This window comes from Watersipora subatra, chromosome 3, assembly GCF_963576615.1.
Source record: "Watersipora subatra chromosome 3, tzWatSuba1.1, whole genome shotgun sequence".
NCBI classification, from domain to species: Eukaryota; Metazoa; Bryozoa; class Gymnolaemata; order Cheilostomatida; family Watersiporidae; genus Watersipora; species Watersipora subatra.
Genome location: NC_088710.1, coordinates 62679601 through 62700565, shown reverse-complemented (window position 1 = coordinate 62700565; position 20965 = coordinate 62679601). Strand labels below are relative to the sequence as shown.

General features: G+C 35.1%; 1 protein-coding gene across 1 annotated transcript; it reads left to right on the top strand.

The window, feature by feature from the left end:
- The first annotated feature begins 4737 nt into the window (after positions 1 to 4737).
- LOC137391974 (TBC1 domain family member 2B-like) lies at positions 4738 to 20965 on the top strand. The gene is made up of 19 exons (XM_068078552.1): positions 4738 to 4886; positions 5001 to 5126; positions 5225 to 5336; positions 5456 to 5522; positions 6087 to 6265; positions 8093 to 8220; positions 9033 to 9164; positions 9956 to 10133; positions 10468 to 10574; positions 10775 to 10860; positions 12752 to 12878; positions 14829 to 14946; positions 15746 to 15888; positions 16873 to 16972; positions 17904 to 18035; positions 18215 to 18352; positions 18577 to 18753; positions 19279 to 19491; positions 20288 to 20965. Exons 1-19 carry the CDS (start codon positions 4738 to 4740, stop codon positions 20498 to 20500), a joined length of 2625 nt encoding a protein of 874 aa, XP_067934653.1. The 3' UTR covers positions 20501 to 20965.

Genomic DNA, 20965 nt, shown 5'->3' with positions numbered 1-20965 from the left:
ATCAAAGTATAGTTATGATGATTCCTATGATCGATCTTTTCAGGCACACCTTTATTAAAACCATGGTAAGTACAACTACAACGAAAAAATCAATCGTTATTGATTGAGTCTAGTTATTATTTGTATTGTTTTGTGGAGCATTTTCTACTGACCACTTTCTATTATGTGTTCACAAAGCCCAAACATAATGAATGTCAAAGTGGCAGTCTATTAAAGGTGGCATTCAATTAAAAAGTGATGCTGTTTTTTTAACTATTCCTCTATAGTGACATTCTATTAGAGGTGCTATTTAAATAAAGGTAGTGCTCAAGTTGAGGTTTGCAGTAATTTGAGAATTTTAAGATGTCACAGAATGCTCCGGTATCTAGCTAAAACTTGATCTGTTTGCAACTATCACCAGACTTAGTTTTCATGCTTGCCATCAACCTTTAGATTTTGCCCACAACCTGAACTTAAAATAGCAAATATCTAGATTTAACACTTATTGCTTCATCTATCTTAACGTACTTTTTAGACCTACCCTGAGCCTTTGATGGTTGAACTTATTGCAGTTACAACATTGTTGTCCGTATGCTGGACATTTGAGGTGCATGTGACAAAATACAGTTGCCATAAAAATCCTCGCTGACTTTTGCATGAATGAACCTTACAGTTTTCTTGCAACAGCTGCCAATGACTGGTTTGTGCACGCCCTGAACAGACTCGTCTGACTGTCACTGCCATGTCGTTTTAAGTTTTTAGCAATTCTACATTTCTTGATTGCTTGTTCAAGTTCAAACCATGATCATCTTTGACACCATCACAAAATTTTCTTCTGAGGTGATCATCATTGATACCCAATAGCAATGCCTGAAGTGTGAAATCAGCATACGTGACCTTACGTTGGCAATTTCTAGCCACCTTGTGTAGTGCGGCGACATATTCATATTCAATATCACTTGGTAGTGGAGATTACTAAAATGATCACCTAGATCGGCAATGTGATACTTCAGTTCTTCACTTGTGCACCATGTTCATTGGTGTTTGTATTTCATCCAACCAGTGAAACATCGAATGGTGAACTGATTTACAGTAAATCACAGCTGACTTAAATGCTGGTTTGGTTAATATTACACAATAAAACTAGCACCGTGCATGGGAATTGCATAATAAAGCTAACACCGTGAGTAGAGATGACGTAACGAAGCTAGCACATATTATGAACAATGTAGGCCGACTTGCTGATGCATCAACGCAATTCTTTTTACTGTAGAGCTCTTAATTGGCCTAATTTAGGCAAATCTTGCGACTTGCACATACATGAATGGCTTTACTTTTAGGTTCAATTATATTATTGACAAAAACTTTTTTGTTTAGGCCTCGAAAGTATACTTGCAAAATGTTTCTGCAGTCTGCTTATGCGAAGAACATAACTATTCTGTCCGCGATATAGAGCTTGAAGGCAATAGTATCAAGTATGATATAAATTTGTCCCTTTAAAAACAACACTGTTCTGTTACAAGGACCACAAAAGAACTTCAAAGACCTCGCGAAAGCAAAAAGTTCTAGCAAAAAACTTCAGACCAGGGCATAAAGCAAAAGAAGAAAAAAGTTAACTTTAAAAATTGTACACGTTGTTTAAACAATTGATGTAGACAAAATTTATCAGCAGTTACAAATATTCTCTAAGTTACTGCTTATGTCTATGTACATGAACATTTTCGGCACGGCCCAGAGCGAGATAATTCACATACAGTCTTACAGCAAAAGTAATTTTTACACACAGTATTTTTCATTAATAATGAACATAGTTATTTTTATAAACATTAAGAAAACTAGACCAGCATTCCATCAATTAACTTTGGGAATGTATTTTTTCAACACACCTATCAATAATTACAGAAGTTCGGATGTAATAGCTTGAATTTCCAAGGGCTAGCGATGCTGAGTGTGATCAATACGTTAGCCAGACTTTACTGTATGTAAATCGCTGTCCCAATAGAGCGCGATCACCAAATAATTACAAGATAGAAGATAACTTCGTAAGTGCCCAAATAGGGGCGTGTGTCTTAAAACATTACGTACACATGCAGCACATAGCTTCTGTATACATCGTGAACTTTTTTGCCTGTTGAAGCGTTACATAGCTATAACAACCGGAAGTTAAATGATAAAGAGAAGTGAAGTTATTAAAAAAGAACGATGATTAGCTGATAAAGCGATAGAATAAGAGTGCTGTATTGTGAACACGTTTATATTTAATAACTGTTACCGCAAGTTGTTACGTCATAAAAGATCAATTGTATTAATGAAGTGGTCAACGCAACCGCGGGTTACTTTGAGAATGTATAGAATACTTTACTTCAATTTCCTACATGTGACGACGCTAGAAGCTTGCTTTACGAATTAAATAATACTGTGAAGTTGACTTAAGTCATACCAAATAGTTTCTTATAAAATTATGCGTTTTCGTTTGTTTTAAAATAATATAATTTGATGTTATTCAATAATAATGCTGGTAATAGCAGTTATGTACGAATTGGCTCAGTAACTGGTAACGGATTGCTTGTAGGATTTATAGTATTTAAGCATTGAAATAAGTGTTTACAAAATTTGTTTTCAACTAGTGGGAACTAGTAGAAAACAATATAAAAATTAGCTAGCCCTACACAGATCTTCTTTGGTTGCTGAAAAGAAGTCAGTTAAAGCTAAATCCAGAGGTTCTTTTGACTGGAAAACACACCTCTGTAGGTTTCATCTGCGTTTATGTTTTTACTAATGAGGTTGGAAGTGATGCTTCTAATCTTTCAAGCAATTATCGTTATTTGTTTGTCGATTTTGTGTTATCAAGACTAGAGCTAGGCTTTATTCTAGGCACTGCCTGATGCCATAATCTTTGCCAAATGTGCGACAGTCAAATAATACATGGGTACGCCCATGCATGTATTAAGCACACAGGCTGGAAAATATTTGCAAGTGTAGTTGCAAATTAAAATTTTGGCAAAGACTGAATACTCGCCACGGCATACATTTCATTCTGTATAAAGTTGTAATGTATTGTAATTGAAATGTATTGCAATTTCCAAAGATTTAGCTAAACCATTAGAAGCTGAAGCAAAACTCTATAGAACTAAAAAGGTTAACAGTAAAGCTGTGACAACCAGAAATACTCCAAACTTAATTGCACTCATTAGATGCTTTTATTTCTTAGTGCGCGAGCTAAGCAACAAAATCTTACTGAAACCTAGTTTAATCGACAGAGATTCTGTTACATATACATGTATTTGGTTTCACATAGAAATTAACATTACTTTTTTGTATCGTTCTAAGTGCATCACATAATTTAATCACTTCATCTCTGCAAGGCCAACCAACTTATACATAGGAAGAAGCAAGCCAATGAAAGATCAATGTTTTTAGCTAATTGCCATAAGCACCAAGGAAATAAACACTCCTGCACACATGATCCTCGAAAGTGTAATATTGACCTTAGTATAAGTATTCTCAGCTTTTTTGGCCAGGTTGATTCCGTGAACCAGTTGCAGGACAATTTTTGTTAATAGCTGGACTCAGTGTTCTAACCCAGTAGTGTCAGACTTGTTTGGAATTTGTTCCATCGTTTCTTTAAACTAAATTGCACTCCTTTATTAAGCACAAACAAGATGAAATTTAGCCTAAATTCTTCCCTGAACATTTTGAGTAGATTGTACAGATTTGTATAGACAAATCTTTACCTCAAACTCCCCGACTCAAGACCATGTGCTTACCTTGCTTTTCACATTGTGTACAATCTCTACATAGTTGCGTTAATAATATTATTAGCTAGTCCGTTTTTCAGCTTTCCCATGGCAATTTAAAAGATATTTCATATCATTTACATGATATCGTGCTCACAGCACAAATTCATAATACAGTTTCTTCCATTTCCTGAAGTTAATTTTAGAAAACTGATCAGATTGTTTGTTGGTTATGCCATATGTTGACATTTTGAAGACTTCAGCGTTGGCGTTTCCCTTTCCCTAAGATTTATAGCACATTCATTTTAAGAAAGTTTAAAATGAGCCATGCAGTAAGTTTGATATATGTCATCAGGGAAGGAAAGTCATTGTACAAATTAAGAAATGTCTTAATATCTGGCCATTATTATTTTAAGGCGGCGTGTTTTCACTAACTGCATTTCACGGGAGCTTAGAACCTTGTTATTTTGAGTTTTTGTTATTTATGCTATTTTCTGAGATGTTTTTGTTGAATAATCAGATTTTTTTCCGCTGCTTCATCTTATGGCTCAACCGCGTTTCTGATTATATTCCTTCTTGACATTGTGGTCATATTCAGTATTTGTTGCATTCATCTTCTGTGAAATTGATATTAAAATGGTTTTTTTGATAATTATTGTATGTTATATTTGTATAGCCGAGTTTTTTAAAGCATTCAGTTTACTGTACATCAAAATGTGACGTAGTCTTACCAAGTGGCATTGATTTTTTACAGTTACAATACAGTAGCATAGCTAAGTCATACACTTCTAGGTGCGTATATTTGCAGCAAATATGAAAGATTAGAAGTTCTCTTGCTTGATTCTTATTATTTGTGCAACATATTGCAATAAAAGGATGTATGCATTTTATTAGCAAATGACAATGTGGTTTGCGTTTCATGAAAAAAATGAGACTATTAAATCTTAATATACCTTCTGTAATAATGCTGACAAGAGATTTATGATGCATTTTAGAGCTCTAAACCAACCAATGACAGAAAATGACTGATGCTCTTGAGTCAGCGGAAGAAGATGTTCCTTCTATGAGAGAGCGACAGCCTAAGACTAAACAGCCTCTTTGTGGTTATCTCACCCTTCACAACAAGACGGGACTGCTCAAGTCTTACAACCGTAAATGGTTTGTATACAGGTAAGAGATGCAGCGGATGACTTGTTAAATAAGAAAAGTATTTCCGGTGTTATGTTTAGTATCAAAAGAGTTTAAAATACTTAGCTAGCCTCTAAGGGGTCTGTTTATTCACAGCGATGATGGTGGCAGATTGCTTTACTATAAATCGAAAGGAGATACTAAACCTGAAGGGCATATACTAATTACCCATGCCATCTTCACCTTCGATGTTAAGGAAAAACCTGGAGTGTTTGAAATCAGGTAGCTGATACAATTTTGCTTTTTAATATTCTGTGTAACAGTGTTGCTTTGCTTAGTGGCAAGAAATGTGCTACGGTTTAATGACTAAGCGATTGTAGGACTAACGATAATGTCACAGTGCTAGAAGCTAATGATCGAGAGGAAATGTTTACTTGGCTGCAAGAATTGCAGAGTCGTCGCAAGGAAATTACCCAGCGACAATCGAGCAAGGTAATCTTTGAGCATCTCTATGTTGTGAAGCCAGCTCTTCAGGAACCTTTCAATTATCTTTTGATGGTTAAATGTGCACATGCTTTAATACTTTTTAGTATTTTGAATATTTGTTACAGATTAAAAGTTATTTCACCGACAAGGATGGAACAATCATTAATGATGAGAATGCAGAAGTCAAGCCAGGTACTTCTTTGTAACAAAAGTTTATTTCTTGCTATAGTTGTATCCGCGTTCAAATGTGTTTGGAATGCTATAGTGCACCTTTCTTTAAAATGTGAGAGTCATTTGGAAACTATGCAATTGTAATCATAATTTAGAAGGCAGCATTTTACTTCATCAAGTATCATTGTGCATGGATAAATTAGTAGCTGGCATTTAGAAAAGTGTTTGTCTATAAATTATGTATGTTTAAAATAGATGACCAGTGCTAGGCAGGTCATTAGATTGGCTGCTCTGGTTGTGTAATTTTGCTCAAGGGTAATTTACTATTATCTGACAACCATAGTTGCAGTGTTTCGTTCCGCATATCTAATAGCTTGAGCATCCATCGTAAATTATATTCTTGTACGTATATTATTATTTATTCTGAATATTCTATATTATATCTTAAATATTGAATATTATGTATATCTTGAATCTTATTGTATAATCTGTAAATTGTAAATGAAACACACTCCAAGTTAACTATTTTTCACAGTTCTAAGTTTTAACATAGAAAAGTGGTGTTATTTTGGGGTGTTGTTGCAGAAGTTATTGCTCATCCAACAATAGTTCTGGCTGATTCTAATAGAGGTGAAAGGTCAGGATCCAATGCTGCCATTTCAAAATTATCAAATAATGTGAGTAAAGCGGCAGACTCTGCAAAGCAGAAGTTAACGTCTATGTTCAACAGGAAGAGTGTAGAAATGTGCTCAACATGTGTTGCTGTAAGTATAGCCTCTGCTCCCTTCTTCATGCAGATTATTTTTTGTCTATATCAATTCAGTTTTTTATTTGTGTCACCTTGAATTTTCACTTTTATAGTCGTTTGTGTTTGCAGCAACTGTGTAGACCAGCTTTATCTTGATAACAATGCATGTATTTATTGTCGAATAATATAGACAAATTGTTATGACACCGTAGTCTAAGATTAGTATGTTTAGAGTATGTTAGTTAGAAGGAAGGATGGGCAAATAAATTGGACACATTCATGTTTATCAAGAGCATAGTCTAGTCATATTCATAGTTATATCTTTTGTTCAAGCTATAACAGCATAAGGGTTGCTTGCTGCATTATATGAATACGATACTATTTTTTGCTAAACATTAGGCCCAAGTATTTTCACACTCCTACAGAGACTTATAACCGTAGTTGGAAAGTTATCTTTGGAAACCCGAAGCACAGGGTTTATACATGTTGAATCAGCAAGCCTGAGTTTTCAACATGGATAAGTATAAGAATCTCCTCATTGGTCTGACACCCAGCATTCTAATGGTGCACAGTCTAACAGCTACATAGAGTCATTTCAACATGCAATGTAAAACTTCGATGAACATTTGACACCAGACCAGAAGCAATTCCCAACATACATGTATCATGTTCAAATCTTCTCATTACATTACAGTTTTGTAACTGAAAGTGGAAAGGGTGGTGAAATTTAAACCTTTCCATCGTCGAGCCTAGACGTCTATTTGTATGTTTTGCGGTGATACATGTAAAACATTTTATTGATCGTTACTTTAATAATGTAGTTTTTTACATATAATTTAACTTTATATGTAGACTCTAAAATGCACTTGTTTGATGTTACGTAATATAAACGATGGCCCTTGTAAATCCTTGCAGTATTTATTAAGGGCCATCGGAGGTATCTAGGTTGTGAAATGAATTAAGTTTCGTTACAGTGCATTTTCATGTTAACATTTGCTCCAATTTATGGCAGTCTTAAAGGTTGACTTGCAACAAAATTCACATTACAGTTATTTGGTATCAAAACATTCATCATGTCTTACTCTGCTGTGTTGTAGATGCAGAATATGTGGAAATGTGATTACAAGCTCTTGAAAGTTCAAAAACTAACAGTTAATCGCCGCCATCACGAAACTGCCGTAGATTAATTGTAATGTAATGTTGCAAGTCAACTTTTAACATACGAAGATTTTAGAAAGAAATTAATCTTGTATGAAGAGATTTGACTGTATTGGGCGTCTTTGACATGTGCCCACAGATATGATAATAAATCTTCCACAGTAATCTTCCCATTAAGACATCAACTTGTGCATATGGCATTTACAGCATAAAGATTCTAAAATAACAAATAATTGGTTTATGGCTTTGCATATTAAATGTAATGCCATATACCTCATTGTTTTGGTCATATGCTGGTTTTTCATTTTAAAAAGATGACACAATTGATGGTTTTACGTGCGCAGGTGGTTTTATGTGGCCTTCTACTACATACCAGAGTATATGTGCATATGTTTACCTGTACCGTGTGCATGATACATACATTTATGTCGGACTAGTGCTAAATGCTCGAGTGTACGTTTGTGTTGACCTGTGCTATGTCTGCCAGTGATTGTGTGTTTATCTGCACAGCATATATGAATACATGCAGGTGTTTTGTTCTGTTCTGCATGCGAAGGTGGTAGGCTGGTCAGCTCCTTGTTAGCAAGATGCCTCTAGGTGTTGGTAGTAATACAATAAACTGATATCTGAACCTATAAAGACATTTGTTGTCATAAATCACCTGTTATGATTGCTTACGACGCAGCTGAGTACAGAGCTAGAAGCAGCAATAGAGACAGCAAGAATGGCGAAAGAGGAACTTGAAGCAAATCAACAAGTTTTAAAGATGCTCCATTCACAGACAGACTTACTCACAGAGCAGATTCATATATTGTAAGTAATATACAGCAGCAATAGTTGTGGAGTGCAAATTAATTAGCTTATAAATTTGAAGGTGATAGAGATGCTGCAGATTCTTTTTGTTTTTAAGGGTTAGTGCAGCATTAGCATAATAGTGCAGCATTAGTATAGTTAGTGCAACATTAGCATAGTTAGTACACCATTAGCATAGTTAGTACAGCATTAGCAGAGGTAGTGCAGCATTAGCAGAGGTAGTGCAGCAATAGCATAGTTAATGCAGCATTAGCAGAGGTAGTACAGCATTAGCATAGTAGTGCAGCATTAGCAGGTGTAGTGTAGCATTAGCATAGTTAGTGCAGCATTAGCATAGTTAGTGCAGCATTTATATAGGGAGCACAGCATTAAATAAGGCTGTGCAGTATTAGCAAAGCTATTGATATAGGTAGTGCAGCATTAACCAAGGTAGTGCAGAAGTAGCGCAGCAATGACAGAGGTCTGTGTGTAGACTAAACAACTTGAAAGATTTAGTCGGAGTTTCAAATGGAGTTTATTACTAATTATAATTTTTTCTGTCATCGCGGCAATTATTAATATTGAACTCAAAAATGTTCTTTGGCTAAGCTAGAAATAAAATGTGTCAACCCATCTTTCACTTGCTGCCTGCTGGACATATGAAATGTTGTTTTTAGAGCAAACATTACTTAGAAAGGGCAGTATAGTAAATTTCCATTATTTCTTTTTGCTTTTAAGCCAAACAAATAGTTTAATTTATCTAGTTTGAGTTTTGAGAGAGAAATCAAAATACTTTTTGCTCTTACAGGAGTTTTTAATTTATTATTTTTTAGGCAAAATGCCAAAAAGATTTACAGCGATCCAGAGATGGCGAATCAGGTCGACCAAGAAACAGAAAACTTGCGTCTTAAACACAAAGTGGAAGAACTAATAAAAGACTCAAAGAGGCTCACTGCAGAGAATCAGTCAGTTTGTACACATCATCTAGTGGTTACTGCTATTATAAGATATATATACTGATATGAGTTGTACACATCATCTAGTAGTGACTGCTATTATAAGATATATATATATATATATATATATATATATACTGATATGAGTTGTACACATCATCTAGTAGTGACTGTTATTATAAGATATATACACTGATATGAGTTGTACACATCATCTAGTAGTGACTGCTATTATAAGATATATTCACTGATATGAATTGTACACATCTAGTGGTGACTGCTATTATAAGATATATACACTGATATGAGTTATAAACATCATCTAGTGATGACTGCTATTATAAGATATACACTGATATGAATTGTACACATCATCTAGTGATGACTGCTATTATAAGATATACACTGACATGAATTGTACACATCGTGTAGTGGTGACTGCTATTATAAGATATATATACTGATATGAATTGTACACATCGTGTAGTGGTGACTGCTATTATAAGATATATACACTGATATGAGTTGTAAACATCATCTAGTGATGACTGCTATTATAAGATATATATACTGATATGAATTGTACACATCATCTAGTGGTGACTGCTATTATAAGATATATACACTGATATGAGTTGTAAACATCATCTAGTGATGACTGCTATTATAAGATATACACTGATATGAATTGTACACATCGTGTAGTGGTGACTGCTATTATAAGATATGCACTGATATGAATTGTACACATCGTCTACTGGAGAGTTACAGCGAATTAATTTCACTGTAATTTGTTAAAGGCGTTTGGAGTTAGAAGTAACAAATCTAAAGGAGCGAGCGTGCATGTGCGAAGAGACAATATTAGCTAAAGATAATGTTATCATATCTCTATCAGAGCAGCTGGAAAGGTCTAGCATGCCTCCTGGATCTCCTGTAGCTGTTGATATGTTCACAGAGTCATTTCATGAAAGTGTCAAGGTACATGTATATTCACAAACTTACTCTTTGGGGGTGTCAAAGTATTTTTACTGTGCGAATCTTTTGTGTGTCAATGTATATTCACTCTGTGACTCTTAAGGCATGTCAAGATATATTCACTGTGTGACTATTTGGGAGTGTCAAGGTATATCCACTGAGTGGCTCTTTGGGAGTATAAAAATATATTCACTGAGTGACTCTTTGGGAGTATAAAATTATATTCACCGTGGGACTCTTTGAGGGTTTCAAGCGTGTTTCACTGAATGGCTGTTGAATAATATTGACTAGGTACTATTTATTATACGACTGTTTGAATACTTAAACATTGCTTTAGGACAAACTCGAGGCATTCGAGTTGCAGAATAAATTTCTAAACAAGGAAATACTCGAACTTCACACAGTCAGGTTGGATGATAAAGAGAAAATGGATGACCTACAGAGGTATGTATGTGCCTCTGTTTTATTTAGTTGGTTTTAATGTTCTTTATTATTGATTTATTACTTTGTCTATGTTTTCTGCATGCAATACTTTATTTTCAACTACGACTACCAATTGCCGAAAGGTAAGAGCACATAACTCCTTTAAGAGTGGCAGTACTACTGGAGTCTCGAACTTGCGACGGTTCTACTGTTGATTACAGGAAAAACCTAGAGATAGAAGCAAAGTTCTATCAGCTTCAGAGCAAGTACCTGCTTGTCTTGCATGAGACCAACAAGCCACACCTTGGTGAGTATCAGGCTCATCCCTAGTAGGTCGCATATTTTTTGTTAATAAATATTTTTGCAGTGTGTCTTGAAGGTTTTAACAATACGAGTAGCTCGAGCTTCTACTGCCATCACCATTTCTGCACATATTACATTACATCATATATTATGCACATATTACATTACATCATATATTATGCACATATTACATTACATCATATATTATGCACATATTACATTACATCATATATTATGCACATATTACATTACATCATATATTATGCACATATTACATTACATCATATATTATGCACATATTACATTACATCATATATTATGCACATATTACATTACATCATATATTATGCACATATTACATTACATCATATATTATGCACATATTACATTACATCATATATTATGCACATATTACATTACATCATATATTATGCACATATTACATTACATCATATATTATGCACATATTACATTACATCATATATTATGCACATATTACATTACATCATATATTATGCACATATTACATTACATCATATATTATGCACATATTACATTACATCATATATTATGCACATATTACATTACATCATATATTATGCACATATTACATTACATCATATATTATGCACATATTACATTACATCATATATTATGCACATATTACATTACATCATATATTATGCACATATTACATTACATCATATATTATGCACATATATATATATATATATATTTCTCAAAGTAAATCTGTAGATCTATCATTTCAGCTATAGCGCATGCTGATTATTTTACCGATGCGGCCACGCGTTATGATGCCCTTGTTAAGAATTATTTTTCACAAGGTTCGATTACTATATCTGGGGTCAAGACCAATTCTTCTCGCGCGGATAATTATATTGTATTCGTATCATTGTATCCAAAGTTTTAATGGATAGCTTCTGGTGGAACAGTAACCTTTTTCACGCACGCACACACACACACACACACACACACTTCTATGCAAGGATTATTATTATTAATTCTACATATTCAGGATTTTTATTTTGTTTTCTCAGTTCTTATTAATTGTATCATTACCATATCATATTTGATGTAATCGTAGCAAAACCGACTTAATTTAGCTATTACTTGCTCATTATTTCAATTTTAAATCTAAACCTTTTATAGTCGGTTTATTTTTTTAAGTTATTTGGTCTGCACGAAACATTTTTCTCATGATATGAAGTTTAAAAGTTGTTTGATAAAGTTAGAAAACCTTTACAGTTGTTTTTATTTTCTCTTTCTACTTATTTCAACTACACAAAACACTTCTCTCATGATATGTAGTTTGAAAGTTAGAATGGCAAATGTTGTTATATGTTTAATACAAATAAATTTCCTGACTGAAGAATTTTTTATTACCAGGGCAACGCCGGGTAGCACAGCTAGTTATAGTGTAAAACACAATTTGTTATACGTATAACTTATGACAAACAAATAGCAGGAATCTACTTGGCTGTTTCTATGATCGCCAGTATTCAAACAATAATCAAAGCTTGTCGGATTTGTCATTAGTCCATTTTTTTACTCTGGTGTATGATCTATGGTCGAGTTTGGGCCAAGCATGTGCTACTACTGCATGGGCTACGACTGCATGTGCTACTACTGCATGTGCTACTACTGCACGTGCTACTACTGCACGTGCTACTACTGCACGTGCTACTACTGCACGTGCTACTACTGCACGTGCTACTACTGCATGGGCTACTACTGCATGGGCTACTACTGCATGGGCTACTACTGCATGTGCTACTACTGCATGGGCACAGCATCACAATCATGGTTTAGTTTAATAACCTTCGATGATCATGTAAGTTATATGTCTAAGGTAGTTGTTGCCACTCTTCTGTTAGTCGCTGAGGGAGATACTGCTCCACCCCGCGATGAGTTAATGGGCCAACTTCTAGATGAGGCAATGCGAGGAAATCAAGACAAGCCATCCAATCCTGAAAAGCGTGATACCCTCTCCTCTTCCTTCAGGTATGCTTTCACTCCGCCTATTCAAACCTTCTGTATTCACTTTTTGCTCCCTGTCATGTTACTCACCTGCTTTCCATATTTCTGTTCGTATGCGCAGATCAGGTGTCTGGGTTAATGGATAATCTTTAAAAGGTAGTTGTCCCCTCATATTAATAAAGTGATGTTTAAGGCTCTTTGTAAAGATTATTGTGGCACTCTCACACTGTAATGTCAAGTTAGCTTACTTGAAGGCAAAACATGGTTAGGTATGTTAGATTTTTTGTCTACATTAAAACTATTTGGTTATGCAGGCTACCTAACCAAATATTCACTGTGTGACTATTTGGGAGTGTCAATGTATATTTACTGTGTGACTGTTTGGGAGTGTCAAGGTATATTCACTGTGTGGCTGTTTGGGAGTGTCAAGGTATATTCACTGTGTGGCTGTTTGGGAGTGTCAAGGTATATTCACTGAGTGACTATTTGGGAGTGTCAAGGTATATTTACTGTGTGACTATTTGGGAGTGTCAAGGTATATTCACTGTGTGACTATTTGGGAGTGTCAAGGTATATTCACTGTGTGACTATTTGGGAGTGTCAAGGTATATTCACTGAGTGTCTCTTTGGGAGTGTCAAGGTATATTCACTGTGTGACTATTTGGGAGTGTCAAGGTATATTCAATGTGTGACTATTTGGGAGTGTCAAGGTATATTCAATGTGTGACTATTTGGGAGTGTCAAGGTATATATTTACTGTGTGACTATTTGGGAGTGTCAAGGTATATTCACTGAGTGTCTCTTTGGGAGTATAAAAATATATTCACCGTGGAACCTTTATTAAACCTTTATCAAAGGTTAGCAGACTGTATTTTAAATTTACGTTTATTTCTGATGATGTAAGAATAATATTTGTTTTTCAGCAAACAAAAAACCTGTTTTAAAGATGAAAAACGCGCAATTCAAGCTGCAAGCTGTGATATGAGGTTATTTTTTTGGTAAAACATCGATGACATGATATACAATGTCAATGTCAACAATTAGTCGATGTCTGAATGTGAGGCAAAAGCGCTCTTGTTGGCCGCCACACTAACACATTTTCTCCATCTATTCACCATGCTACGTTTTCTTTTGGTTACCCAACATGGCAAATACTTTCCACAAATATGGGAAAAGCCTGTGCTGTACTAACACATCCTACATTCATTTTCAAATGGTTATAAAGTTGCACCGATAGACTTGTGCGTCTCATCTTGTGGAATGCGTTAGCAAGACATTCTTCTTTCATATTAATTGGAAATTTGAAAAATGGTCAGTAGAAACTAGCTATTCTTGGAAGACATCTGTTTAAAACATATTAACGCATTCTCTTCCTTCATGAATAATGGTTTTGAATTTATAGTTTTTAGATAATTGGATTCAAAAGAGGAGAGTTAACGTAATTATATAGTGTCACTGCTGTTGCTGGTCGATATTTTGCAAAAATCATGAATGTTTCTGTTTATTTTCACGACTTGAAAATCTTTACTATCATAAGAGCGGTGTCTGTTCGTCTGCCCATAGCTACACGGAGAATGTTAAGAAAAAATCGCCTCACACAGGTATTGAACCCAGGGCTTCCGATTTAAAGTCAAGCACACTACCACTTCACACAATCGCCTTACTGCAAAGTGAAATAATTATGGATATAGTGATTATACATGACGATCTCTCACGGTACACGTGATCGCTAGTGTCCTAGTGTTGATCAAACCGGGGATTTGGTTGAAACCGCACACAAATATTATTCAAACCCCAACCTGTAATGTTATCTGCTACTGCAATATTGTTTTGTGCTGTCAGTTTACCTTTAATTATATTCTATTTGTCATTGGGTATTACCAGCCTGTTTTTGTAATATTGTTCGCAATGCTTTTTGGGTGATTTTTTATCATGTGAAATGAAAACGATGTGATGATTGGTTTCGTGCTGCAGGGCTGCCAAGCATTATGACTCATATGGTTTCGAGATAGAAGGATGGGCTGATGATGCGACCATACAGGCTGCCAGCCTACAGTCCCGATCAGAGCAGCTCGTTGCTATAGCGCATGAGGTCTGTTGTCTTCCATATATCTACCACCTAGCTCAGCTTCTGTGTACGATGTATTCTTGTCATATTCAAGACATGCTACAGCTAACCTGAGAGTATTGTGACAAGGAGGCATGCTGACCATATGCTGAACATGTGCTGAGCATATGCTGAATCTTTTCAACTCACTTTAGTATTTATATAAGCAAAGCATGAACTTGATAACTGTAGAGAACAGGTGATGCAGGACATTGTCTTTCCTTGCAAACAAAGGCTGGCACAAAATTACCAAAATTAATTTTAGGTTTTAGAACCATTTAAATTGAAATAGAAGGAGAGTTTATTACACCCTTCATTTGTTATGATGATCTAATGAATATAACTAGCCTCTGTATGAAATCAATAGAGAATATATCAGATATGCACCCAAAAACTGGAAACCGCTTCAAATCACACAATAATGTTTTAAAAATAGGAATATTTCATCTGTATGTTTATTTAAAAACTATTTTTTTTCTACAAGGATAATTTGTTGCAACTAAAAGAGTAAGTCACAAAAACAGCATTGTAAAAGTTATAGCGCAAATGTACCACCTCAGCTGTTGTTATCACTCCAATGCGTTACATTTTGACTATCATGATAGTTCTTTGACTGCTGCACCTCATTTGTTATATACTGCACTCACCACATTCAGAGCACCTCAGTTATTTTATACGTTTATGTTGGGATTGTAATTGTCAGCTAATTTGGTTTATCTTCGTGAGTTTTTATTAAATTATGCATTTGATTTAAATTAAATCCTGTCTTTTTTTTCTAATCTAGTCACCGGAGGCAGCGTCGTTAAGGGTCAAATGGGAGAACTTTCTTGCAGTCATGTCAACTCAAGAGATTCATCGTAGTGCTGAGTTCAAAAACCTTATACGATCTGGAATCCCAGACAATCACAGAGAAAGGGTCTGGAACATGTAAGCTTTACCTCTAACTTGATTTGTGTTTATTCTATGGAATACACTAAATGCTGTGGTTATGTGAGATGAACAAGGAAAGTACAGTGGAACCTCGGTTCTCGAACGCTTCGGTTCTCGACCAATTCGGTTTTCGACCAAAAAAAATTAAGATTTGTTCGTCTCGGATCTCGAACATAAATTCGGTTCTCGACCAAACCAGAGCATGCGCATTAGAATTAAATGTCCGGGACAGCTCCAGAAACAGCATGGAAACATTCATTAACAAGGAGAGAAGCAAGCTACGCTTCATAAATTCTTTACAGAAAGAAGGAACCATCTGAAACGACGTCCCTCTACCGAAGATATTTGCTAGGGAGACAATTCCTGCAGTCGAGTCACCCTAAATTGTTTTGGAGGATTTTCTTTCAAATATGTGAAGTAATAGTGCCATTGCTATTTATATTTTATTTTTTACATGATTTTTGATGTAACAGATCTGTTGCGTTCTTTGCTGTTTTATTATCAATTTCTGCAATTTTTGCTATTGTATCTTAACCTAGAATGTTTTCGATGTTTTAAGAGCAAAACATACGAAATTTTCACATTTTGTTTCCTGCTCTCATCATCATAGATAAAAAAATCTTTTATTAAAAATGAACACGATCTATATCTACCCGTTTTTATTTATAGTATGTAATATACAGTACAGTTTATTGTGTAAAATGTTAAAAAAATACTTTACTGAAATTGTTTTCTTGGCTTGGAATGGATTAAAATTTACATACATGAATTCTAATGGAAAAAATTGTTTCGGATCTCGAACAACTCAATTTTCGAACACCCTTCTGGAACGGATTATGTTTGAGAACCGAGGCTCCACTGTACGCCGGAGTCTTATATTGGATCTGTGTATCGGTTGATTGACTAAGTGTTTGATCATATCCAACTCGTCAAATATTGTCCTGTACTGCTTGCTAAAGAGTCTATCATGACTTTCCTTAGCTTGATCAAACTACATCTCGGAAAGTATCAAAAGGCTGGATACTATGAGCACATGGGTAAGAAACACTCCAAGAACAAGCACAACCCTGTGGCTAAACAGGTAAATACATTCTCGTATATCATATTACTCATGGTATATCATATTACTCATGGTATATCATACTACTGAAAGAGTTGCTAAAGAATTTTTGATTATACTGCATCTCTTCATGCAATTTTGAAATAATTCTGATTTCAACTGATATAACTGTGAAAAGTTGTGATTTGTGAACAATCTTGGCTGAATGAAAGCTGCTACATATATATTAGTTGTATATTATATTACTTATGGTTTATCATATTACTCGTAGTATATCATATTACTCATGGTATATCGTATTACTCGTAGTATATCGTATTACTCATGGTATAACGTATTACTCATGGTATATCATATTACTCGTAGTATAACGTATTACTCATGGTATATCATATTACTCATGGCATATCATATTACTCATGGCATATCATATTACTGAAAGATTTGCTAAAGAATTGTTGAACATACTGCATCTCTTCATGCTATTTTGAAATAATTCTGATTTCAACTGATATAACTGTGGAAAGTTGTGATTTGTGAAGAATTTTGGCTGAATGAAAGCTGCTACATGAGGAGTTTTTTCCACACCTCGTAGGATCACAGACTATTAAAACCAGTAGCATTTCATCCACTGCCGCTCCCTTGTTCATCAATGATAATCTTCAGATACTTAATGTGTTGGCCACAAATTATATTTAATTATACAGTAAATATGTCAAGTCTGTTGATCCGCTATCATTATATTTTATGGTCTCTAGGCAGTTTCTTGATGAGAGACTGGGTGATATGTTGGTAAAGCTGTCTTTTTGTCATAACACCTGCTTGCAATACATAACACTGTTGTGCTGATCAAGTCATTCATTGAGAAGCAATCTATATTAAATTTCATAATAAGACTTACGCTGACTTTCTTTTACTTTGATTTTTGATGTTATCTCTAGTTTTTCTGTAGATTGAGTTGGACCTAAACCGGACCCTTCCTAACAACAAATACTTCTCAGATGAGAGTTCTGATGGTGTTCCCAAGTTGAGAAGGGTGCTACTAGCATACAGCTATCACAATCCCCACATAGGATATTGTCAGGCAAGTCTACCTATCTGTATTAATGGCCTATATCAGTGCTAGTATGTTTCTGTTTTGAGTTTTTTATGCTCATTGAATTCAATTGCAAATATGTAATATATGCATACAGTGGTTTTTAGGAGTCGAGTTTACTCTATGTAGATCTTCTGATTGCTTTGAGTGATGTCTGTGTGTTACAGGGTATGAATAGAGTAGCCGCGTTTGCCCTACTCTTTCTGAAGGAAGAAGATGCCTTTTGGTGTCTTGTGGCTATCATAGACTTTATTCTGCCAGCTGACTACTTCAGTACTAGCATGGTGGCTGCTCAAGCAGATCAGGTCTGTGCCAATCGTTTCTTCTAGCAGTTGGTTGTGATATCACAACTCTCGATATACGTCTTTCTAGTTATGCTAATTTAAGAAGGCCGCTGACTTGTGAACAAAAGTGTACGTAGCTTTTTTGTTTAATTTCTTAATAAAAGGTATTCCATCTTACCTGAGATTTTAGTTGTATTGGCTTGTACACGGTAACAGAGTATTTCCATAGTGAGTCTTGTCTGCAGAGAGTACTAAAAGAGATCCTCAGTGACAAGATACCCAATGTGACAAAACATCTAGAGAGTTTGGAGCTAGACGTGAGCCTCTTCTCCTTTAGCTGGTTTCTCACACTCTTCATAGAGAATATACCCACGCCTACTGTGCTGAGGATATGGGATGCCTTTCTCTTTGAGGGGGTCAAGGTAATAAATTTCATGTTATATATCAAATATATTCTTTTGATTTGATTTCCTATAGTACGAAGCGTGTCACACGGATGTCTGCTGAACTTCTAAACTACTACTGCCAGTAGCACTCCATGTACATGCACAAACATAATGAAAACCAGCGTGCCAAATTTTGAGCTAATTTAGGTAAAACAAATCCCGGTTGTTCAAATTTGTATTGTAAGATCGTCTTTCAAATTCGTTCTTTTAAGATTGTTCTTTAAAGGAATTACGTTTCAACTGCTGCCATAAACTGGTTTTTTATGTTGTGATCATATAGGAGTGCATCACTATCTGCATTTTTATGTACTTGTACGTACTTATTATCGGAACCTCTTCTCAGTACAGAGAATGTACTGAGAAGAGGTTCTTAACAACTTGTTACTCAGACACACTAAACCTGTTCATTATATTCAATATTCAATATTCAATGTATTGAATGTTATATACTCAACCAGACACGAGGCACAATAGTGACACAACTCTGGTTTTATCTTACAGATACTGTTCAGATATGCGACAGCATTCTTCAAGCACAGTGAAGAGGACATACTCCGGTGCACTGACTATCTCAGTGCCAACCAATTTCTCAGAGAGATGGGTACACGAATGTGGGACACACAGAAAATTACTCATATAGCGTTTAATAATCTGAACCCCTTTCCTATTAGGATGGTTCATGCAAAACGAGCCTTATATCTTGAGCAGGTCAAGGTGAGTTTCAACTTATAATTTATACTTCTTTTGTTTTCTACTCTTGACATACCATCATTACTCACTGATATGATATACTCCTATAATAGTAACATCTAGTGTAGTAGTCAACGACTGATATGATATACTCCTATAATAGTAACATCTAGTGTAGTAGTTAACGACTGATATGATATACCCCTATAGTAACATCTACTGTAGTAGTCAACGACTGATATGATATACCCCTATAGTAACATCTACTGTAGTAGTTAACAACTGATATGACAGACTCCTATAGTAACATCTACTGTACTACTGTAGTAGTTAACAACTGATATGATATACTCTTATAGTAACATCTTCTGTAGTAGTTAACAACTATCTAATGTAGTAGTTAACTGATATGACAGACTCCTATAGTAACATTTACTGTACTACTGTAGTAGTTAACAACTGATATGATATTCTCCTATAGTAACATCTACTGTAGTAGTTAACAACTGATATGATATACTCCTATAGTATCATCTAATGTAGTAGTTAACAACTGATATGATAGACCATGTTCTTTCCAACCCATTTACTTACTCTCAAACTATTTAGCAAACAGTTTTTATCCATACTTTCCTAGTTTTTGTGAATACTTTGACACGTTCAAATGATTGTTATCTTAAAATGCTGCCACATCAGTACAGTTCATCGCTCTTTCAAATCCACAAAAATATGTCAACTTTGGTCTATATCGATTGATGGTACGATGGCTACATTTTGCATAAACTCAAGGCTTTCATGAGTGTACATTTTGACTCTACAGGCGGAATTACGAGAGCTTAATGCACTTCGAGAAGAAATCAAAAGCCAGCGAGCTCACCTCGACTATCATAGTGAAGATGATGAGATGAAGGACGATGAAGAGGATGAAACGAAAGAAGAGGATTTTGCCGATTCTGTCAGAGTGAGTCCAGCAGCTGGTGATCAAGCAGAACCAGGCAGTGGGCCACCATTGGATACTCTGATAGATATTTGATATTCTTTGACCTTGACATATTTGCAGCTTTAACTTACATATGTTGCATATGCATCAGCGTCATACGCTCTTTTGTGTTTAATGATACAAATTGAGGTTCTTTTGCATCAGATGTGCAACTTGGAATGCCAAGCATTTGACTTTGCTAGTTTGCACTATGAGACTTTCTAGTCATGTTATAATATTGGCCGTGGTGTATTTAACATTCCTTTTATGCCCACAGTATCATACAATAGCATACAGTGTGTTAATTTAATAGTGATGCAAGCAACACGCATACCTTTTTTATGAAAGCTCAATTCGCACCTATTGCTCATGAATTTCATGTAGCACCACTAAATTAAGTAATAGTTGTCGGTATATGGATCTATATGGCTCAGAAAGTGCGGTGTATTACTTACAAGCTCTACTCGTGTGATAAACTGCTTTTTATTATTTACAGATTTCATAATAAAGAACTTCTTT

Coding starts and splice junctions, on each gene's coding strand:
- LOC137391974 (XM_068078552.1), top strand. CDS start 4,738: ATGACTGATGCTCTTGAGTCAGCGGAAGAAGATGTTCCTTCTATGAGA. Junction 5,523..6,086: donor GAATGCAGAAGTCAAGCCAG/GTACTTCTTTGT, acceptor GTGTTGTTGCAG/AAGTTATTGCTCATCCAACA. Junction 10,575..10,774: donor AAAATGGATGACCTACAGAG/GTATGTATGTGC, acceptor TGTTGATTACAG/GAAAAACCTAGAGATAGAAG.